Source organism: Lissotriton vulgaris, unplaced genomic scaffold (genome assembly GCF_964263255.1).
Source record: "Lissotriton vulgaris unplaced genomic scaffold, aLisVul1.2 SCAFFOLD_1892, whole genome shotgun sequence".
Classification (NCBI taxonomy): Eukaryota; Metazoa; Chordata; class Amphibia; order Caudata; family Salamandridae; genus Lissotriton; species Lissotriton vulgaris.
The window spans coordinates 190043-209372 of record NW_028246524.1 but is presented as its reverse complement, the minus strand read 5'-3'; the positions used below and the strand labels follow the sequence as shown (position 1 = coordinate 209372).

The 19330-nt window shown below is 44.2% G+C and overlaps 1 protein-coding gene across 1 annotated transcript in view; it reads left to right on the top strand.

Moving 5' to 3' along the window:
* The window catches only part of LOC147665932 (uncharacterized), a 233559-nt gene that overhangs the window by 55960 nt on the left and 158269 nt on the right, over positions 1-19330 (top strand). The window contains exon 3 of the mRNA XM_086949402.1: positions 9525-9671. Coding sequence (XP_086805528.1) covers positions 9525-9671 — 147 coding nt within the window. The remainder of the gene's footprint in view (positions 1-9524; positions 9672-19330) is intronic.

Here is a 19330-nt window from a genome sequence, read left to right as displayed (position 1 = left end):
CAGGACACAGCCTTGTTTTAGACCATCACAGGTGCCGATCTTCCTCGTCAGCCGATTGCCGTTATCAATCTTTACCTGCATCCAAGTGTTGGTGTATAGGTCCATTATTGGGTTTAAGATCGCGTCCGGCAGGCCCTGCTGCTTCAATTTTGCCCAGAGTAATTGCCGGCGGACACGGTCAAAAGCCGCCTCAAAGTCGCCTCAAAGTCCACGAAGCATAAGTGTAGTACTTGATGATTTTGAAGGCTTTTTTCGGCAATCAGGCTTATCGCTATGGCGTTTTCCATGGTACCTATGCCACGGCGGAGCCCTGACTGGTTTACAGGTATTTTGTTGTTATTTTCAGACCATTTTGTAAGGTCGGCTAATACCAATGAGGCATAATACTTTGCCTCGGCGTCAATGAGCGTTATCAGGCGGTAATTTACAGGATTTTTTCGGTCACCACCTTTGTAGATTGGGTTGATGATCGCCCCTCGCCAGCTTTCTGGAATCCGACCACCGAAACAATTTGTAAAAGTCACTAATCAGGCAGTGGTTCACTATAATGAAGTTATTAAATTACCCAGACACTACACATGTACTCTTGCAACCGGGCAGGCATAAACTATGTAGTCATTGAACTATGCCAGCAGTACCTATACATCCATCTAATAAGCTAGGCACTAACTATTTACTTATGCAATAAATAGCGCTGTAACTATGCAATCATTATAACATTGGTGTAGGACCTATGCGGCCATAAACACCCACTTACAACCCATGCAGTCATTGAAATACTGAGGCACACGTGTGCACTGATGAAACACCCAAGCACTACTCATGCAGTAATCCAATTACATAGAGAGTACCATTTTAGTAAACCTATCACCCATCCAGTACCAATGCAGTCATTTAATTACTGAAGCAATAGTCTTGCACTAATATAATGACCCCAACAGTAAAATCTGCTTTTATCCAATCTCTCAAGCTTTACCAAGCTTTACCAATGGACTCATGTAGTTACTCAGACACTAGTCATGCATTTATCTAACTAGCCAGGCACTACTGATGCACTTATTAAATTATCCAGGCACTACCCATGCAGTTATCTAATTATCCAGACACTACCTGTTCACTCAACCAAAAACAAATGGGCAGCATCCAATCACTGAAACAATATTCATACATATAGCCGAGATACCCGCCACCCCCTCTCAACACAATCCCCGAAAGGAGTGAAACCGGAAACAGTTCTTGAGTTTTTTGGAAGTGGGATGGAGTGACCATCCCGGCCGTATTTATTAAAACAAAATTAAAACATTAAACGTTTCATGTTATGTACAATTTCATTACCATATTGCGATGTTTGGCTAACCTTAACAGATTCTCTAATACAGAGGTTCTCCTAGCCGAACTAGCAACCTACAAAACATTTCTTGACATATTGAAATTGTACAACCTAACGTTTAAGGGCCAACGGCAAGGTCATAACCGGTGTCAAGATCCCTAACCGGACTTACCCCTCCCACTTGGGATGGGCGACAGCACGGAGGCGTACCTCAAGTGCAACTACTACCAATTTCCCTTGACTTGACGGGGGCACCTAAAACTCGACGCCAGTTAAAGGTCGTTCGAATACTCGTGTGAGGTATCTAGAAGGTATCGTGGCCCTTATCCCAACCCCACACAACTTACCGCATCTGCCGTCGCAGATGTCACTGGCCCCGGGAAATTCCCCAGGAGGGGGCTGTAACCCCTCCTACACAGGAAGGGGCCTTGACCGCCTTTCCTTTACTTCCGGCGACCCATCCTTAGAAGGGACCGCCTCCCCATTTAGGGGCCAATGGCCACCTCTCCCGAGCGCTCCCATCCGTGTTGGGTGACGCCCACTCATAGGGATCTACTAATTAGTGCTCACCGATCATGACCTTACCGCCTACCAAAATAAATACGACAGTGCAAATTAACCTGAGAATACATTGGCCACTATGACCGAAAGAGCATACATCAAAATTCAACACTAAACTGAATATCTTTAATGGCAAACATACTCAAAACGAACATTCTTTATTAACTCAAAATCAACATGGCACTACAACCTGTAAACGGAAACAAAACCAAATTAATCAACTTTATTATACACAACTGGCTGTCTTCAGGGGCTGGTGGGTGGGTCAAAATTGGCTCTTCGTTCTGTCCCGAGCTCACGTGCAGCGAGGAGGTGCAGCTTCAGAGCACAAGAACAAGAGGATGTCTTCTGGTCTTGCGTCCCTTTTTATCCGTCTTCAGGGCGGGCGTATACCCGCCCCTGCCTGCCCCTGGGGGCGTGGCTGGCTGCGTTGGTGTCTAGGCCAGCCCACTCTAGGGCGGGAACGAGCGCGCCCCGGCTACGCCGCTTCGGGCATACCAGCTGAGACGCGCCTCCCGCCCAAAATGGCTTCCCGGGGGGATCGAGGCACTCGGCCATAAGTTCGGGGGGACCGATTCGGTCGCCCCTTTCCATATAGCCGAGATACCCGCCACCCCCTCTCAACACAATCCCCGAAAGGAGTGAAACCGGAAACAGTTCTTGAGTTTTTTGGAAGTGGGATGGAGTGACCATCCCGGCCGTATTTATTAAAACAAAATTAAAACATTAAACGTTTCATGTTATGTACAATTTCATTACCATATTGCGATGTTTGGCTAACCTTAACAGATTCTCTAATACAGAGGTTCTCCTAGCCGAACTAGCAACCTACAAAACATTTCTTGACATATTGAAATTGTACAACCTAACGTTTAAGGGCCAACGGCAAGGTCATAACCGGTGTCAAGATCCCTAACCGGACTTACCCCTCCCACTTGGGATGGGCGACAGCACGGAGGCGTACCTCAAGTGCAACTACTACCAATTTCCCTTGACTTGACGGGGGCACCTAAAACTCGACGCCAGTTAAAGGTCGTTCGAATACTCGTGTGAGGTATCTAGAAGGTATCGTGGCCCTTATCCCAACCCCACACAACTTACCGCATCTGCCGTCGCAGATGTCACTGGCCCCGGGAAATTCCCCAGGAGGGGGCTGTAACCCCTCCTACACAGGAAGGGGCCTTGACCGCCTTTCCTTTACTTCCGGCGACCCATCCTTAGAAGGGACCGCCTCCCCATTGAGGGGCCAATGGCCACCTCTCCCGAGCGCTCCCATCCGTGTTGGGTGACGCCCACTCATAGGGATCTACTAATTAGTGCTCACCGATCATGACCTTACCGCCACAGGCCCGGATAGTTGACCGGCTATCCGGGCCCCCCACCAAAACTCCTAGCTAAAGGTCATGTTCCAACGTTTTTAACCATGCTAAGAAGTCTCCTATGAGTAACTCGTTTCCCACCCGAGACAAATGCACACCATCCCCCATATACATACTGTCATCATTAATACAACCGTGCGAGATAGAATGCAATGTCCTGGAACGGAACAACCTACTCATTTTGTTATTAAGTTTCCTAACAGAATGGTTCAAAGCAGGGATCGAAATAGCCCCCCGCCACACTTTTCGTGGGATCATATGAGACCACGCAATTATGCACCCCGGAACTTTCCTCGCCAACCAACTTACGGTGGAAAGCATTGCCTCCAGGAGAAGTCGTCTACCGGTGGTGACCAAATCATTGCCCCCTAAATGCACTATGACTATAAACGGCGGTGACCTCATCCGCCCTAACAAACCCTCAAAGTAAGCTTGAAACTGGTCAATACAGAGACCGCCCCTTCCGTAGAAGGACATCCTGTACCCGTATTCCCCAGCTACGTGAATCATGTCACCTGCTTTGAATACGTCTGCGGCACGCCTCACGTATGAGTGGCCCACGACCCACACCTCCTTTCTCACAGCCGGTGATGTCTGACCGCTGGCCCGGTGTTGGGTCGACTGCATAGTCCGCCCCGCCTCGAAGGCTTGCGTAACTGAAAACCAAACAAAAGACAAGAAGCGTGAGTACATTGTTACAGCTTCACAACATGTGCAACCGCACATACCTCTTATAACAATTGGAGGACCAACGCCCCACTCGTTTTACTTGTTCCACATTAAGACCCCTGGCTGCAGCTTCAGTGGCAGCCCCTATCCGAAATGAATGGGTCCCAAACTCACCCGGCTCCAAGCCTGCTGCGGTAATTGACATCGCGAGCACCCGCTGAAACTGAAACTTTGTCAGTGGGGTGGCGTCCGCGTGTCTCAACATTGTCCCCCCCCATGATGCCACCCTTTGTGCTAGGTAATCCTCTAAACACCTCACCGGACACATGGAGGACCCTGGAATCCTGCGAATGACTATGCAGTCTCCCACCCCACTTTGATCGGTTTTGGACTTGACAAAGGATACCGTCATAGTCTCACCCCTGATCTGGACGTGTTCCCGGCACAAACCCCCCGCCACATCCCGCTTGCTCCTTGCCACCAGCTCACTTATCCTCATAGCCCCGTGAAATGCAAGCGTAAAAGCGGCTCGGAACAAACAGGCCTCGAACTGAGACGAGCATATGTCGGGGAGTGTGGCCAGCAACTGGGACAACCTATCCAGACCTATCGGGCGCCTCTCGTCTACTCTGCGACCCTCAAGGCGTTGCCACCCACGCAGCGCTTTCTGTACAGCAAAAGACGCTGTCGGGTCCTGGATATTATGAGCCCTGGCAACAAAGGAGATGGCAGCACGATGCCTCTGGGCTGTAGCCACCGACTTCCCAGCCTTACGCAAGGACATCAGAAAATGTACTACCCAATCCTCATGCCCCCAAAGTCCCCCTCTCTCAGTCCCCAAAAAGGCCAAATAAGCCCGAAACGCCCCTTCGTATGCCTTCCTCGTCCTTGGTGCTAGACTCTCTCCCACGAGGTAACGAAGTTCGGGGCACCGAGAGACCAGAGAGCTTCGGGAAAGGGTGCTGGCTCGGGGTCCGCTGAGGGAAGGAAACCCGAGAAAGCCTGCATTTGAAAACGAGACAGTGCATCAGCAGCCTGATTCATCACCCCCGGGACATGTTTTGCTCTGAATACCACGTTCAGTTGCATACACAGTAAGACAATTTCTTTAAGCAGCCTCAAAATCATTTTACAACGTGCTGCCTGACTATTAATGCATTCTACAACGGTCATATTGTCAGACCAAAATATGACAGAATGATTTTTGAATCCATCGGGCCAGGATCTGAGGGCCACCAAAATAGGAAACAGCTCAAGGAAAGCTATATTACTCGTCAGCCCCTCATCGTGCCACCATGTTGGCCACTTTTGTGCCGACCATTTCGTGCCGAAGATGGCGCCGAAACCCATGCTTCCCGCTGAATCCGTCCATAGACCAAGCTCTTCAGAGGACAAGGCCGGTTTGTTCCAGACGACTCGACCATTGAAATCCGCCAAAAATGCTAACCAAATACGCATGTCTTGGCGGACCTCGGCCGATAACCTCGTGCGATGGTGACCCTCCTTTAGGCCGACCATCGCCTGTGCAATCGAACGGGAGAAGGGGCGGGCCATCGGGATCACCCTTAAGGCAAAATTCAACTTCCCCACCAATTGCTGCAATTGATGCAGCGTAACTTTAGATGCAGTGATACACATTTGCAGGGCTGTCTTGAATTTCGATACTTTGGAAGCTGGCAAACGAAAACAACCCTCCCTAGAGTCCAACTCGATCCCGAGGAACTCGAGGCAAGTCGTGGGACCCACAGTTTTACCTGGTGCCAACGGCACGCCGAATTGATTCATTAAAACACAAAATTCAGTCAAGGCCCGGGCACATTCATCATCCCCAGCGGCCCCAAGGAACAGAAAGTCGTCGAGGTAATGCATCACATTCCGAAAACCTGTTTTCTTCGTGTAAACCCATTGCAGAAAACTACTGAATTTCTCGAAATAAGCACAAGATATCGAGCACCCCATTGGCATACACCTGTCCATGTAATACAAACCTTGAAACATGAATCCCAACAAACGTTGGTCATCCGGGTATACCGGGAGCAAACGGAACGCTGACTCGATATCTGACTTCGCCATCAGCGTCCCGGGCCCCAGGCGATTCAAAATGGCTACGGCCTCATCGAATGATGCGTACCGCACCGAACACATTTCTGGATTAATTGCATCGTTTACAGAAAGGCCATGAGGGGCTGATAAATTGTGAATCAATCGAAACTCACCCGGGTCCTTCTTGGGGACCACCCCTAAAGGGGAACAAACAAAGTTCGGTACCGGGAGGACAGGAAACGGGCCGGCAACCCGACCTCGGGTAACCTCTTTCCGGATCTTATCCTGTACTACAGTCGTATGCTGCAAGACGGAAAGTTGATTTTTGCACGTCCCGACACCCTGAAAGTCACCCACCGGGATGCGGAAACCATATGAAAAACCGTTTCGTAGCACCCCAGCAGAAGCACGATCTGGGTATTCGCTGAGCCAGGGAATCATCGCCAGGGTATCAATCGGGGTTGGTAAAGGCGCCCCTCGGACTATATTAGACCTGTTTAGCGCCTCCTCTACCCGCATTTCCACCCGATTTGGCTCTGCACGAGGACTCAGGATGGGGTGCCCCACAACCACTACATTCGTGTTTGAACTTACAAGATCCCGGGGGCCTAGTACATTTGCTTCTGTTGAAATTGAAACAGAACCCCCTCTTCCCTGTATTGCCGGCGGGTCTCGGGTAATCGTCTGTACCCGTACCCGACCGAAAGGGTGTCCCCCCATTTTGGCGGGAGGACTCACTAACTGCACTCCCCACCAATGGCACTTTCAACATTCCCGACTCTTTCATCTTATTCCATGTTAAAGAATCGTAACAGTCCCAGGTTAAACTTTTGTTATGCTCCATCGCTTTCCTGAAAAGGTTATCATAACAGAACCATTGGTTACCTTGGTGTGATGTCGAGTACCCCATAATTCGTGACTGATATACTGGAAATTCAGGGAGCAAATCAGGCCTACGTTCCCCCAAAATTGCCGTGAAAATTCCCCAAGCATTCCCCCAATTACCAATATTTTCATTCACTTTAAAGGCGGCCATTTTTGCGCGCCAAACACTCGGATGCATCAGATCCTTTTGACCCTTAACAGTTTCGACCTCATAGTGATCAACGAGCAGGGAGAAAATGTTAACGTATTCCCCCGCCCAAATCTTTTCCTTTATTGGCAAAGGAACATGTTGCCCCAATCTTTCTCTACGAGAGGGTGTTGACTCATCCCTTGCAATCGGCAACGGCCGCTTACCTGCACCGGACGCTGCTTCCGTCCCTCGTGGCTTGTCTGTCGCCGCATCCGGCGCGGGCACCTTGGCTGCATCACGTTTCTCGCGCAACTGCTTTATGAGTGCCTGCGCTTCGGTAGCCATGGCGCCCCCATTACTGTCCCCCAACCATGCTGCTAACTGTGCCGCCAATTCGGGAGGCATATCTTCGGCAGACGTCGGGGTGACTATCACGGGAATCGGATTCCCCTCAACCGGTACCGGGGCCGGTACCGGGGCTGGCGCCTCGAGCGGAGAACAGGGAACCGGGACGTCTCCCCCGACCGGCCCCCTTCTCGGCCTCTTTGGCTTCCCTCCGGCCGGTGGACGCCCCGATCCCTCCTCGCCGTCTCGCTCCGCCAACCGCTTCTTAATTTCGGACATGTCCTTCATGAGTGCCCGAACCAACTGGTCAGTCGACATTCCTTTTGCTCCTTTCTTGGGCATCCTTTCGACGAAGTATCTAAAAGACAAAGAGAGAGATTAAAACGCTCAAAATTGGCTCTTCGTTCTGTCCCGAGCTCACGTGCAGCGAGGAGGTGCAGCTTCAGAGCACAAGAACAAGAGGATGTCTTCTGGTCTTGCGTCCCTTTTTATCCGTCTTCAGGGCGGGCGTATACCCGCCCCTGCCTGCCCCTGGGGGCGTGGCTGGCTGCGTTGGTGTCTAGGCCAGCCCACTCTAGGGCGGGAACGAGCGCGCCCCGGCTACGCCGCTTCGGGCATACCAGCTGAGACGCGCCTCCCGCCCAAAATGGCTTCCCGGGGGGATCGAGGCACTCGGCCATAAGTTCGGGGGGACCGATTCGGTCGCCCCTTTCCATTTATCCAATAGGCTAGGTGCTGTGGTTGGAATTAAACAATCATGTATCCAAACACTCTACACCTATATAATATGTATGCACTCCTGCAATCATCCAGGCACTAGTATTGCACTCATTGACCCATCCAACCAATATCTATGCATGTGCTGAATGATTGAAGCATTAGTCATACACTTGTCTAATCATTCAGGCTCTACTCATGGGACTCATCTAGGAATTACTTGTATCTGCAGTGAATCAACTAGGCACTACCTATGCACTCATTCAATCATCCAGGGAATATTGATGTATTCAATGATAAAACCATGTTTTTACAAGTTCTACTCAGGAATATGTAGTCTTTTAGAACCATGTGTGGAATTATGTCTGCAACCTGTCACATACTCTTTGCAAGTTCTCAGAAGAATTAGTAAGCTATATTGTTGGATACCGATTAATGTGCGGATTTTCATACACAGCTTTTCTAAAAATTTAAATCTGACACATTTAGGTAGAAAAGTACTGAGATACTAAATACAACAGTGACGCAGTGGTAGAGAGGCATGCAAATAACTCTTATGGAGTGTTTTTGGATTTACTGTATGTACTTCTGCACTTGGGTAATGAGGTGCAGAGCCCAATCCATTTGGCTGTGCCATGCTACATCGCTTTCAAAGCACAGGGTGTGTCATAGTTACAACTATGTGATGGATGCCTGTGCTCTCCCCTGCCGAGGTACACAACTGGTTGTCATGCTCCACTGGAGCCACCCTTGCACCATGGTGTAAGGGTGCCTGTGCTGCCGGGATGATTGCTTTTGTGCAGGAAGGCACACCTTCCTGCACAAAAAAAATCATGAGAGGTGAAAAGAAAGAGGAAAAAACAAGGAGAAATAAAAGTATTTCTCCTTCTTGTTCCTCCCTACAACTTCCCTTAGGAGGCATAGAATTCTGGCCTATTTAAAGATGTTCGGATCATTGTAAATTTGGGAATGTGGCAACACGCATGAGTGTTGCATGGGAACACCCACAGCAACACACATGGCACGCTGCTTTCAAGCAAAGAGCTGAGTGAAAAGGGGCCATATTTACAAGGCCATGATAAGCCATGCAGAGTGGCTTTATCTGGCCTTGTAAATATGCATCAGACTATGCCAATGGTATGTCAAAAAAAAGTGCCACTATACCACATGCTGCTTGTTCAATTTAATCTTTACTACAGAAGGGACAAACTGGTCTTTCACCATGTATAAGTTAGAAATGAGATATGGTGCAGCTTTGTTGTAGGGCAGGGTGCTAAAATGTTAAAAGGTAACTAATAAATAAAGTTTTGTGTTTTGCTTTGGGTTTGCTATATTGAAGAGAGTGCATGTAGTAATATAGCTAGGTTCATCTGTAGATTTGAAACTGCAACATACTATACTCATGTTGTAGTATGTTTTATACGTTGGCTACATTAAATATTAAAATATACTTTTTTTTGTACAGAACAAGATATATATATAACTACACACAGTCAGAATGCCTACAAACATTCAGACGAAACGCAACAGAAGCAACATCATTATCTCAGCAGAAATGAGTTACAAAAGGGGCAACATGCAGAAAAAGTGCTGAAAGAAAAAAGAGCTACTGGTAAGAGGACAAAGTCATTTCTTAAAAATATATGTGGACATTTGCAAAGATTACAAAATAGAGACAATATAATTATGACTATGAGAAACAACAAGAGTGGACAACGTGCACTTTGGAAGTAGAGAAAAGATTGTGACAAACATGGACACAAAAAAAACAGGAGTCAGAAGCAGTTTAAGGAAATCAGAGCCAGGATATTTCGCAGTGGAGAGGATGTAAATTTTGTGAGAAATTTAAAGAAATGTAGAAGAATGAGAGATGCAGTGAAACAGAATGAATGAGTTGAAAGAGTAGTTGATTAAGCCTTTGCTTTGAAGAGGCAGCTTTTCATTTTGATTCGACTCTTGGCAAAATAGTATTGTGCATGAGGAGACAAAACTATAAGAAAATATCAGTGAATAGAAGTAAATTTTATACACAATTTAGTGGAGAATGGATACATACTTCCAGTACAGAGCCTTTCTTTTTTCCAGGATAACAGATTAGTTCATGCTATTAATAAAAGAGGACGATGTTATTAAATGAAAAATGATAGTCGTATAGCAAAATAGGTGATGGTGTCTAGAAATGTAGAAGAAGTTATTGCACAAGAAGTACAAGAAAGGCGTAGTCAGGCTACCATATAGAAATGGAACTGTAGTAGTGTTTGGAGTAGAAGACAGCAACCCGTTGATATATTAAGAAAATTCCTATGTATCTTTGAAATGCGAAGTTTAAAATACAAAATAAGTTACACCACTCAGCAATGCGAACTGTACTATATCGACACTCCTGCTTTATGTTTATGAGAAATTAATAGAGTACTTTTGCATGGTAGTGTGGCAGATGTAGGAAAGATTTTTGGTGATGTTCAGTTTTGTTGCTTTGATCCTGAGCAGGATTCTATGGAAAATTATGAGTCATTAAGAGGAGGAGTTGGAGAACAGAACACTTATATTACAGTTGATAGTTATAAAGAAGTGATTACAACATGTAACTCGGTGTTGTCTAACAAACCAAAGTATGTTTGTATATGTTGTTGATGCACCTTCTAGAAGATTAAACACAGACTGTTTACTTATATTTAAAGAGCAAAAAAAGTAAATAAGGATAAGAAGCAAAAGTTAGCTGTGTATTTATTTGTAGAGGTACGGATTGACTTGTCTATATGGCAAGGTATATGTAAGTAGTGTTACAATAAATTAGAAGATAACAAAACCAACAACACATAGATATCAGATACCCATTTTGTAAGATAACAAAATGCCTGCTAATGTAGAAAGCCTATGAAGATCCCAAAATTTAAAAAAATCAACATTTATTATTCTTTTCAGCATTGTGAAGGGCCATTTGGACTGCTTTCCAGCACTCACCACAACGCCACAATCCATGCAGTATGATGCCATCAGGGGAATCTGTGGAGCCAAATTTTGAAGTTGAGATTAGACTTTTGAATGGACTCCCTGCTTTGGCATAGTTGTGGCTGCTTTTGAAGTCGAGGGTCCTTCAGAAGTTGTGTTTCCTTCTTGGTGCTCACGATGAACTCTTCTTAAAGAATTCCTAGATAGATAAATGGGCATGTTCTTCTTCTTTTAGTTGAAAGGCCTATTATCCAATAATATTCCTTTATTTCCCAGGGACCTGACTTTCTGTTTTGTTTTTGATTTTTGTGGTTTTGGACATTTAAAAAAAAGTATTGTTCTATTTTATGATAATAAAAATCACAATTGGGACAAAAGGAATTTGATAAAACTGAGAAATGTGCAAAAAATATTAAAGGGAAAATATACCATATATGATTTTTGGCAGCTTTACGAATAGCTGTAACACACTGCTCACCAGCTCTTATAACAACACTACAGTCCATGCAATACGTGGCCATTCTTGAAAACTCTGGAGCCATGTCTCTTGTAGAAGTCCATACCTCTGAAGGGACTTTCCAGCTGGGAGTTGTTGCTGCTGCCACTGATGTAAATCATCATCCAGCTTCCCTCTGCATGATCGGCAGTTGGGGACATTTTCTATGATACGTTTTAAGATGATATAATGAACATATTCCCTCTGGCTCTTCTCATTCCACTTTATTTTTGTGGAAATAGTTTTAAAAAGTTACATATCAGCCCAGTTTTTAAAATCAGTTTGGGTTAAAACCCTTAGTTTGATGAGTGTGTGGTAGTGTTTTTCTATTTGTTAGTTTTGATGTTGAAAGTAATATTTTTAAACTCATAAAGTTAAACCAAAATGTTACTAAACAGCTAGACTCAAAGGGCCAGATTCACAGAATGTACTTAAGACTCAATCCTAAACTTACTACTGTTTTGGTATTCACAGATTGTACTTACTACTTTTGGTATGCACAGAATGAACGTACTACTTTTGGCATTCACAGAATGCACTTACTACTTTTGGTATTCACAGAATGAACTTACTCATTTCGGTATTCACAGAAGTTAGGACTCCTAACTTTAGGACTCCTAAATGCCTTCTGTGAATATCGAAAGTCTTAAAATTAGGATTTTTCTCAATTTAGTAGTAGTAAAGTTAGGACTCCTAACTTTACTACTACTAAATTGAGAAAAATCCTAATTTTAAGACTTTCGGTATTCACAGAAGACATTTAGGCATCCTAAAGTTAGTAGTCCTAACTTCACTACTAATAAATTGAGAAAAATCATAATTTTAGGACTTTCGGTATTCACAGAAGGCATTTAGGAGTCCTAAAGTTAGGAGTCCTAACTTTACTACTACTAAATTGAGAAAAATCCTAATTTTAAGACTTTCGGTATTCACAAAAGGCATTTAGGAGTCCTAAAGTTAGGAGTCCAAACTGCTGTGAATACCGAAATGAGTAAGTTCATTCTGTGAATACCAAAAGTAGTAAGTGCATTCTGTGAATGCCAAAAGTAGTAAGTGCAATCTGTGAATACCAAAACAGTAGTAAGTTTAGGATTGAGTCTTAAGTTCATTCTGTGAATCGGGCCCAAAGTAACTGTACATTTGGCTTTGCTGATCTTCGAAAGGGCATGGCTTAAGCCTGTTATCTTTTGCTAATGATGTTTGCTTCCTTTTGAGAAAACACCTAGTAAATACCGATCCAAGCACCCAAAGGCTGCAGAATGCAAGTACACTAAATGGGGCAGTATTGTGCAAGTTCCTATAAGGAGAAAGTGAGTGTGTGCTCATTTATTGCATCACCATCTCAAAATTGGTATTAAAGAAGTCACAGACTCCTGTACAGCCCCTTCTTTGACAAATAGATTGCGCTTACACACTTCTGGTATCTGTGCAATCTGAAGGGTGCACCCCTCATTTATTCTGGTGTGTGACCCCATGCAAATGAACGAATGCATTTGCCTCAGAGTCTGTGTGGCCTTTCTGACGTGGCCACAGGGGCATACATAGTCAGAGTCAGTGCTTAAAACATGTCCCACCTGAGTCATAGTACACTGTGAATTTGCCCTAGAGGTGGCTTTAAGGAAATAGGACACAGGACATTGGAACTCAGAAGCCTCGTATCAGATAGGTACAGTTAAGCACGGCACTCAACTACAAGGAAACCCAGTCCTCCTTTCTTACAGTCAGTCACACTACCAGCTGCATTGAAAGAAGGAGAGGTCGTTTCAAAGTGCAGCTACTTCTTGAAGTGTTGCACTGCACCCAGTGCAGGGACTAGTTTCTGACTGCAAGGAGAACACTTTTTCTTTTTTGTAATGCCATTCACGGTTCTGTTCTAAGCCTAGTGTACCCAATCATATTTCACCTGCCACAGGATGGGGGCTTGACCCACCTTAATGTAGAACTGCCCCTGATGGTAATACATGCATGCTTAATCTTTGTAGAGAATAAGGCATGAGAAAGGAATGTTCATATAAGTGTTGCTGACAGTGAAGATATCCCTGTAAAGTAGAAATCCTGTTGCAAGGTCTTCCTTTAAAATGATCAGGAATTACATTAACTAATGCAGCATAACACACATTGACACACAGAGAGGACACACACCTACACAACATATATACATAATAATTACACTGCATCTGCTTGTGTCAGTCACTTATCTCTCCATTGTCGCCAAGACAGGTGATAAGTATCAGAGTGAAGTGTTGTTTTTATTCTGCTGATTTCAAGGGTGGTGCATATGGACTTTAAAAGACACATCCACTTCCCTAACACACAAATTACCTTACCAGCTTAAAGAAAGCATTCTACGCCAATCCACACATCTCTATTGTAAATGAAGCTCTACTAGGATTGTGTGAATATAACCATGCTCAACCATACAGCTTATGTGTGAGAACATCAAGCACCAATGAACACTGTGTGAGTCGGGACCCTGTGATACAATATACTGTGTGTGTACTTTGGCTGCATAAATAATGCCTAATTGTTCAATTAAAAGCGTCCAGTCCTTGTGTTTCAGTGTACGTCACTGTAGCCTATTTTCATAATTGTATTGTTCTTGTGTGGTTTCCTGCAATTCGAGGGTTTCCTGCTGTAAAAATACCGTCCTCGAACTAGGTAGAATGCAAGTAACTGGGAAAGTAGTTATAGTCAAAACTGAAGAACAACATGTCCCAGTAATGTGACTGTCATGAATGGATTAGATAATGTAATTTAAAACTCAACTAGAGGGGAGAAATGTTAATATTGATAAAACCATATGCCAATGTTTATAATGATCCAAAACACATACAGTAAAGGGGACCCATGGGCAGTTTAATGACCAGCTCTGAATACAAGCCCACCTAACAGTAATCACAAGAGAGTATCAGAGGGTCAAAAGTGAGACAGGCTAGTTGTAAAAGACAGAACAGTTATAGCGCTCCCACTGGCCATATGACTAAGGGGCAAAGGCTATAAAATATGCCAGATCAAGATCAGTATCTGGTCTCTGGCTCCCATCAGTCACCACTCGGAACCGCCCTTCATCATTTGGGGCTCCGAGGACCAACACTGTACCAGATCTTGGAATATTAACAGAAAGAAGTAATCTTCCTGTTAGTCAGTAAGTGTTGGTGTTATGGTTGAGACCATATGTGTTGGTGAAGTAACTGACAGGGTTGGAGAAAAGTGTAGAGTGCAGTGCAAGAAAAAACCAGGAAAAATATGAGGGTGAATAAAATTGGTTTAGGGAGCAAAAATTAATTTAATGAGGTATAACTCCTAGCACCAATATTAAAAAATAGCTCGGACAGGGTGAATTTATAACCTGTCTAGTGGTGTGACGTGGTCGACATGTTTCAGCAAAACTGGCTACTAGCCTTGCTTTCTTCAGGACCTATTAAGTACAGCTACTGCAAACAAAGAAACCCAACGTGATAGATAAGTAAAAAGTAAAATGTAGTCTAGGAACGACACAGAAAAGTCACCTGAACCTCCAGGTTGTGTCTGTTCCAGATCTCATCATACACTCAGCGGTGGGCTGATTAGTAAGAAGTATACACCTCACCCCGCCTGGCTGCGGCTCAGGACTGGTGAAGCACCGCTCTGTCCGTCGGTACTTCCTAGCGGCATCTGTGCAGTAGCTGTACTTAATAGGTCCTGAAGAAAGCAAGGCTAGTAGCCAGTTTTGCTGAAACATGTCGACCACGTCACACCACTAGACAGGTTATAAATTCACCCTGTCCGAGCTATTTTTTAATATTGGTGCTAGGAGTTATACCTCATTAAATTAATTTTTGCTCCCTAAACCAATTTTATTCACCCTCATATTTTTCCTGGTTTTTTCTTGCACTGCACTCTACACTTTTCTCCAACCCTGCCAGTTACTTCACCAACACATATGGTCTCAACCATAACACCAACACTTACTGACTAACAGGAAGATTACTTCTTTCTGTTAATATTCCAAGATCTGGTACAGTGTTGGTCCTCGGAGCCCCAAATGATGAAGGGCGGTTCCGAGTGGTGACTGATGGGAGCCAGAGACCAGATACTGATCTTGATCTGGCATATTTTATAGCCTTTGCCCCTTAGTCATATGGCCAGTGGGAGCGCTATACCTGTTCTGTCTTTTACAACTAGCCTGTCTCACTTTTGACCCTCTGATACTCTCTTGTGATTAATGTTTATAATGATACACTCACTTACATGGGCGAAATCACATCACTATTAACAAACTTGCCCGTCATAAAGTCTAAATCAACCCCAACTCAGAAATGTGTGGTCAGGTAGGCTTTGCGACATAGGCCTGAGGTTACTGATTGACACATCACAAGTGAGGTGACATGTAGCCGGCAGACAAACGTGTGAACAGAAAACTCATGTCAGTCCCCCAGATAGGGTACAAAAGGGGGTGGTGATGGACGGAGCATCTGAACCAATCAAACACTCACACCCAGTCAAAAGATCTGGGTTTGATCCATCACCGTTCTTTAGCCCACTCTGCCACCCCAGTTCAGACATGGCTATATGCTAATCAGTCTGACCCTGTGCCTCATGGGAACAGTCCAGCCCGAACTGCCAAGCCATGCCTTCCCTTGACCGGAACAAGCTTCTGAGGACCGGTTTCTGGCAATCCAGCCGTCTTCAGCCCGGCTTGCTTGAATCCAGTGGCAAAGTGAGCAAGGGACTCACGTCTGAGCATACCCTGCCATACTTATGTCGGCCAAAAGTGGTACAAAAGGGGGTTGTAATGGACGGAGCAAGTCCCCCAGATAAGCACAGTGACACCACAATGGATCAGGGAAATTAGCCCCAATAAATCTCACATTGCCGGAGTGGTGTGCACATTCCCAAAACATCATAAAGTCAGATGGCACCCAAGGTTTGGAACACATAGCTAAACAGGACACTGCACACACAGTGCATGCAGTGATCATGCGCCCCTTATGCCGTAAATCTGGACACATTACCCACGGGCCCACATTGTCTCCATGCATGTCTAGTCCCACCAGCATTTAATATCAGGGGCCAAATTAACGACTCCACAATCAAGGTCCCCATTCTTTTGCCAAACAAGGATAGCCTGAAGTATTTTTATAATACCTAAAAATGACTCTCTGTCATTGATTGTACTTTGAGACAGTCCTCAGACTAGATCCGTAACTATGCTCCCGGATAAAGTGTTTATTTAAACCAACTGTTCCTGTTTTGCCAATGCCTCTTGTGTTTTGTTTTTCCAAGGTAAATTCATATTCGAGCAATAGTGGAAATATTATGTGGTATGGCTGGGGAGCCTTACCATCTAATATTAGCACAATCCTCAAAACTGGACCTCAGATTCACCCTAGTAATCTTTAGCTCAGTCCTGGTAGAGTGGCAAAGAGCAGTCAGGCTTACTTAGAGGAACATATGTTAAGTAATTCCGAGCCCAAACATGGATGAAAGAAATCCAACACCAATTTATTAAAATAGAGCCAATTTTTATATAAATTTTAGACAAAAACAAAATCAATACAAGGAGTATAACTGGAGTTATCAATTTTACAGTGTTCGGAAAATCAGTACTTTACAGAGTTGTCTTACTTTCTTTCTTTCTTTATCATCTTTATTTCGACAAAAAATGTCATAAAAGAGTCACAATAAAATTTCAGCACAAATCATTACAATTTTAGGATAAAACCAAAGGTACATCTTGTCATAAAACTAATTCATCATAAAAGCATTTATAACAATTAAGAAGACGGTCGAATCAAGATCCCACTTGTCCCTTAAAACCTAGACAGCATAAAGCTATACAAAAATACACTAAACCTCATTTTGCCACATTCTGTCTTCTGATATGCCACATGGCAGCAAAAAATTTGGTTACAGCAAAAACAATTACTCAAGATAAATCCGTTTTTAGTATTCGATAGGAGTGAGAACACTTCCTAATCCCCAAATTTCTGCAAATTGGAAGAATCCACTTCTTTCTAGATGTTTGATAGGAAGGACAGAAGACATTACATGAATTTAATTTTCTAGCTCCACGGTGCAAGCTGGGCAATTTTCTAGGAGTAGGTGGGCACCAATGGCTAGTGAGGGCTCTAATTGGCAAAGAGCCGTGTCTCCATTGGAGATACAACTTCCTAAGAGAGGTAGGGCTAATGTCATCAAGCACAGTCTCCATTTTATAGTGATCTTTCATTACTATGAATGTGCTCGACAGTGTCCCCGTTTGGGCATTCGATAAACAAGCAGACAGATTCTGATCATAATACATGTTAACCAGATCTTTACGAGTTATACTTCTGCAAGCTTGTTCCGGATTAATCCACAGTAAAGGACAACCTAGCCTCTCAAATTCCTCCCTTATATATTTTAATCAAGGAAGTTTCCATGCATTTGGGAGATTTAACAGCTCCAGAAGTTCTTGCCTGTAACTGGAGAGTTCCGGGGTGTCCCACAGTCACCTCCAGCACATGTTGGCAATAGATCTATCATTCCCTGTCATATCGCTCGCTGGCTCAACAAAATTCTATCAGAATTTGATCAAATCTGCCTGCAACAATGCATTAGTTGCTGCTTTGCATCATTAACTTATCATGGTTGGAAAACAAACATACTAATGCAGTAGTGTGCCTATTAAACTTGCTTAACAAGATGTATACCCCTGATAATGTTAAATTTTGATACACTTTTAATGCATGCTGATACTTTCTTTTATTGTATAATTGATCTTCGATATGCAAATGCAACCCATCAGGCACAAGTTGCCTGGTGGAAACTGTTAACTTATCTGTATTGGTTAGATGGTACTCTTCCCTGACCTCACAAACGACAAGACTCCCTTGGGTGCCAACTGCTGCGTGGGTAATAGACCCAGTTTGGACCAAGTATCCTGGAGCTTGGCATTTGGAACTGATGTACGGAATAAAAATGCCTCCAGGAGAATTTTGTTTTGAGGCATCCCCTCCCTATTATGCTTCTAAAAAGGCTGAAGTACAGTAAACTACCACAGTGCTTTGTCTTTTTCCCAAAAATATGGAGCTCATGAAGTATCCTCTTGAATACCAAAATGTTGAGAACTTTTGGCATTCTTGGTTTTAAGGTGTGATCATACAATACCTACAGAGAGTTGTTAAAAATAACCGGTCCTGGACTGGAGATATGAGATTGATGTTCTGTGCAGATACTCATACAGAGGAGCAAAAGGCCCTCTCTATTCTGATATTTAATTCATTCATTATTCAGTGATTACATGAACGTTGGCATTAATCTAGAGCTGTCTCAAGCTACACATTAAAAGCAGTGATTGGGTTTCCATCTCGCACCGCCTCCCAGAGAAAACCTCCGACTGCCCTACCTCACCCCTCTGTGGATGAAGTACTAAAGTTGCACACAAGATGCTCAGTGTGGGTCCATCAGTACATTTCCTCAGTGCTCTGGCTCCGCCCCTTTGTCAGTCATCTTCATAACAGGCATTTCTTGAGGCGCTGCAGAGTTAGCCTACCTAGGAAGTAGTTCCATAGTTCATAACAGATAGACATTTTAAACACAGACCCCACATCAGATGATTTACAAAGGGTCTTTATATAGAGTAACCCTGTGACAAATACAGTTGATGGGGGTTTTAATGTGAGCAAACAAAATATGCAGATACTTTGCATTGTTCAACTCTGGGACACCATCTTACATAGACCTCTAGTTCAAGAGAGGATAGAGTGGTCGGATTTTCATTGTGTACTTTGATATTGGAATGATTTCCATTGAGTTGTGGGAGAATGAATGTTCTTTTTCTTTGTAACTGTAAAACACTG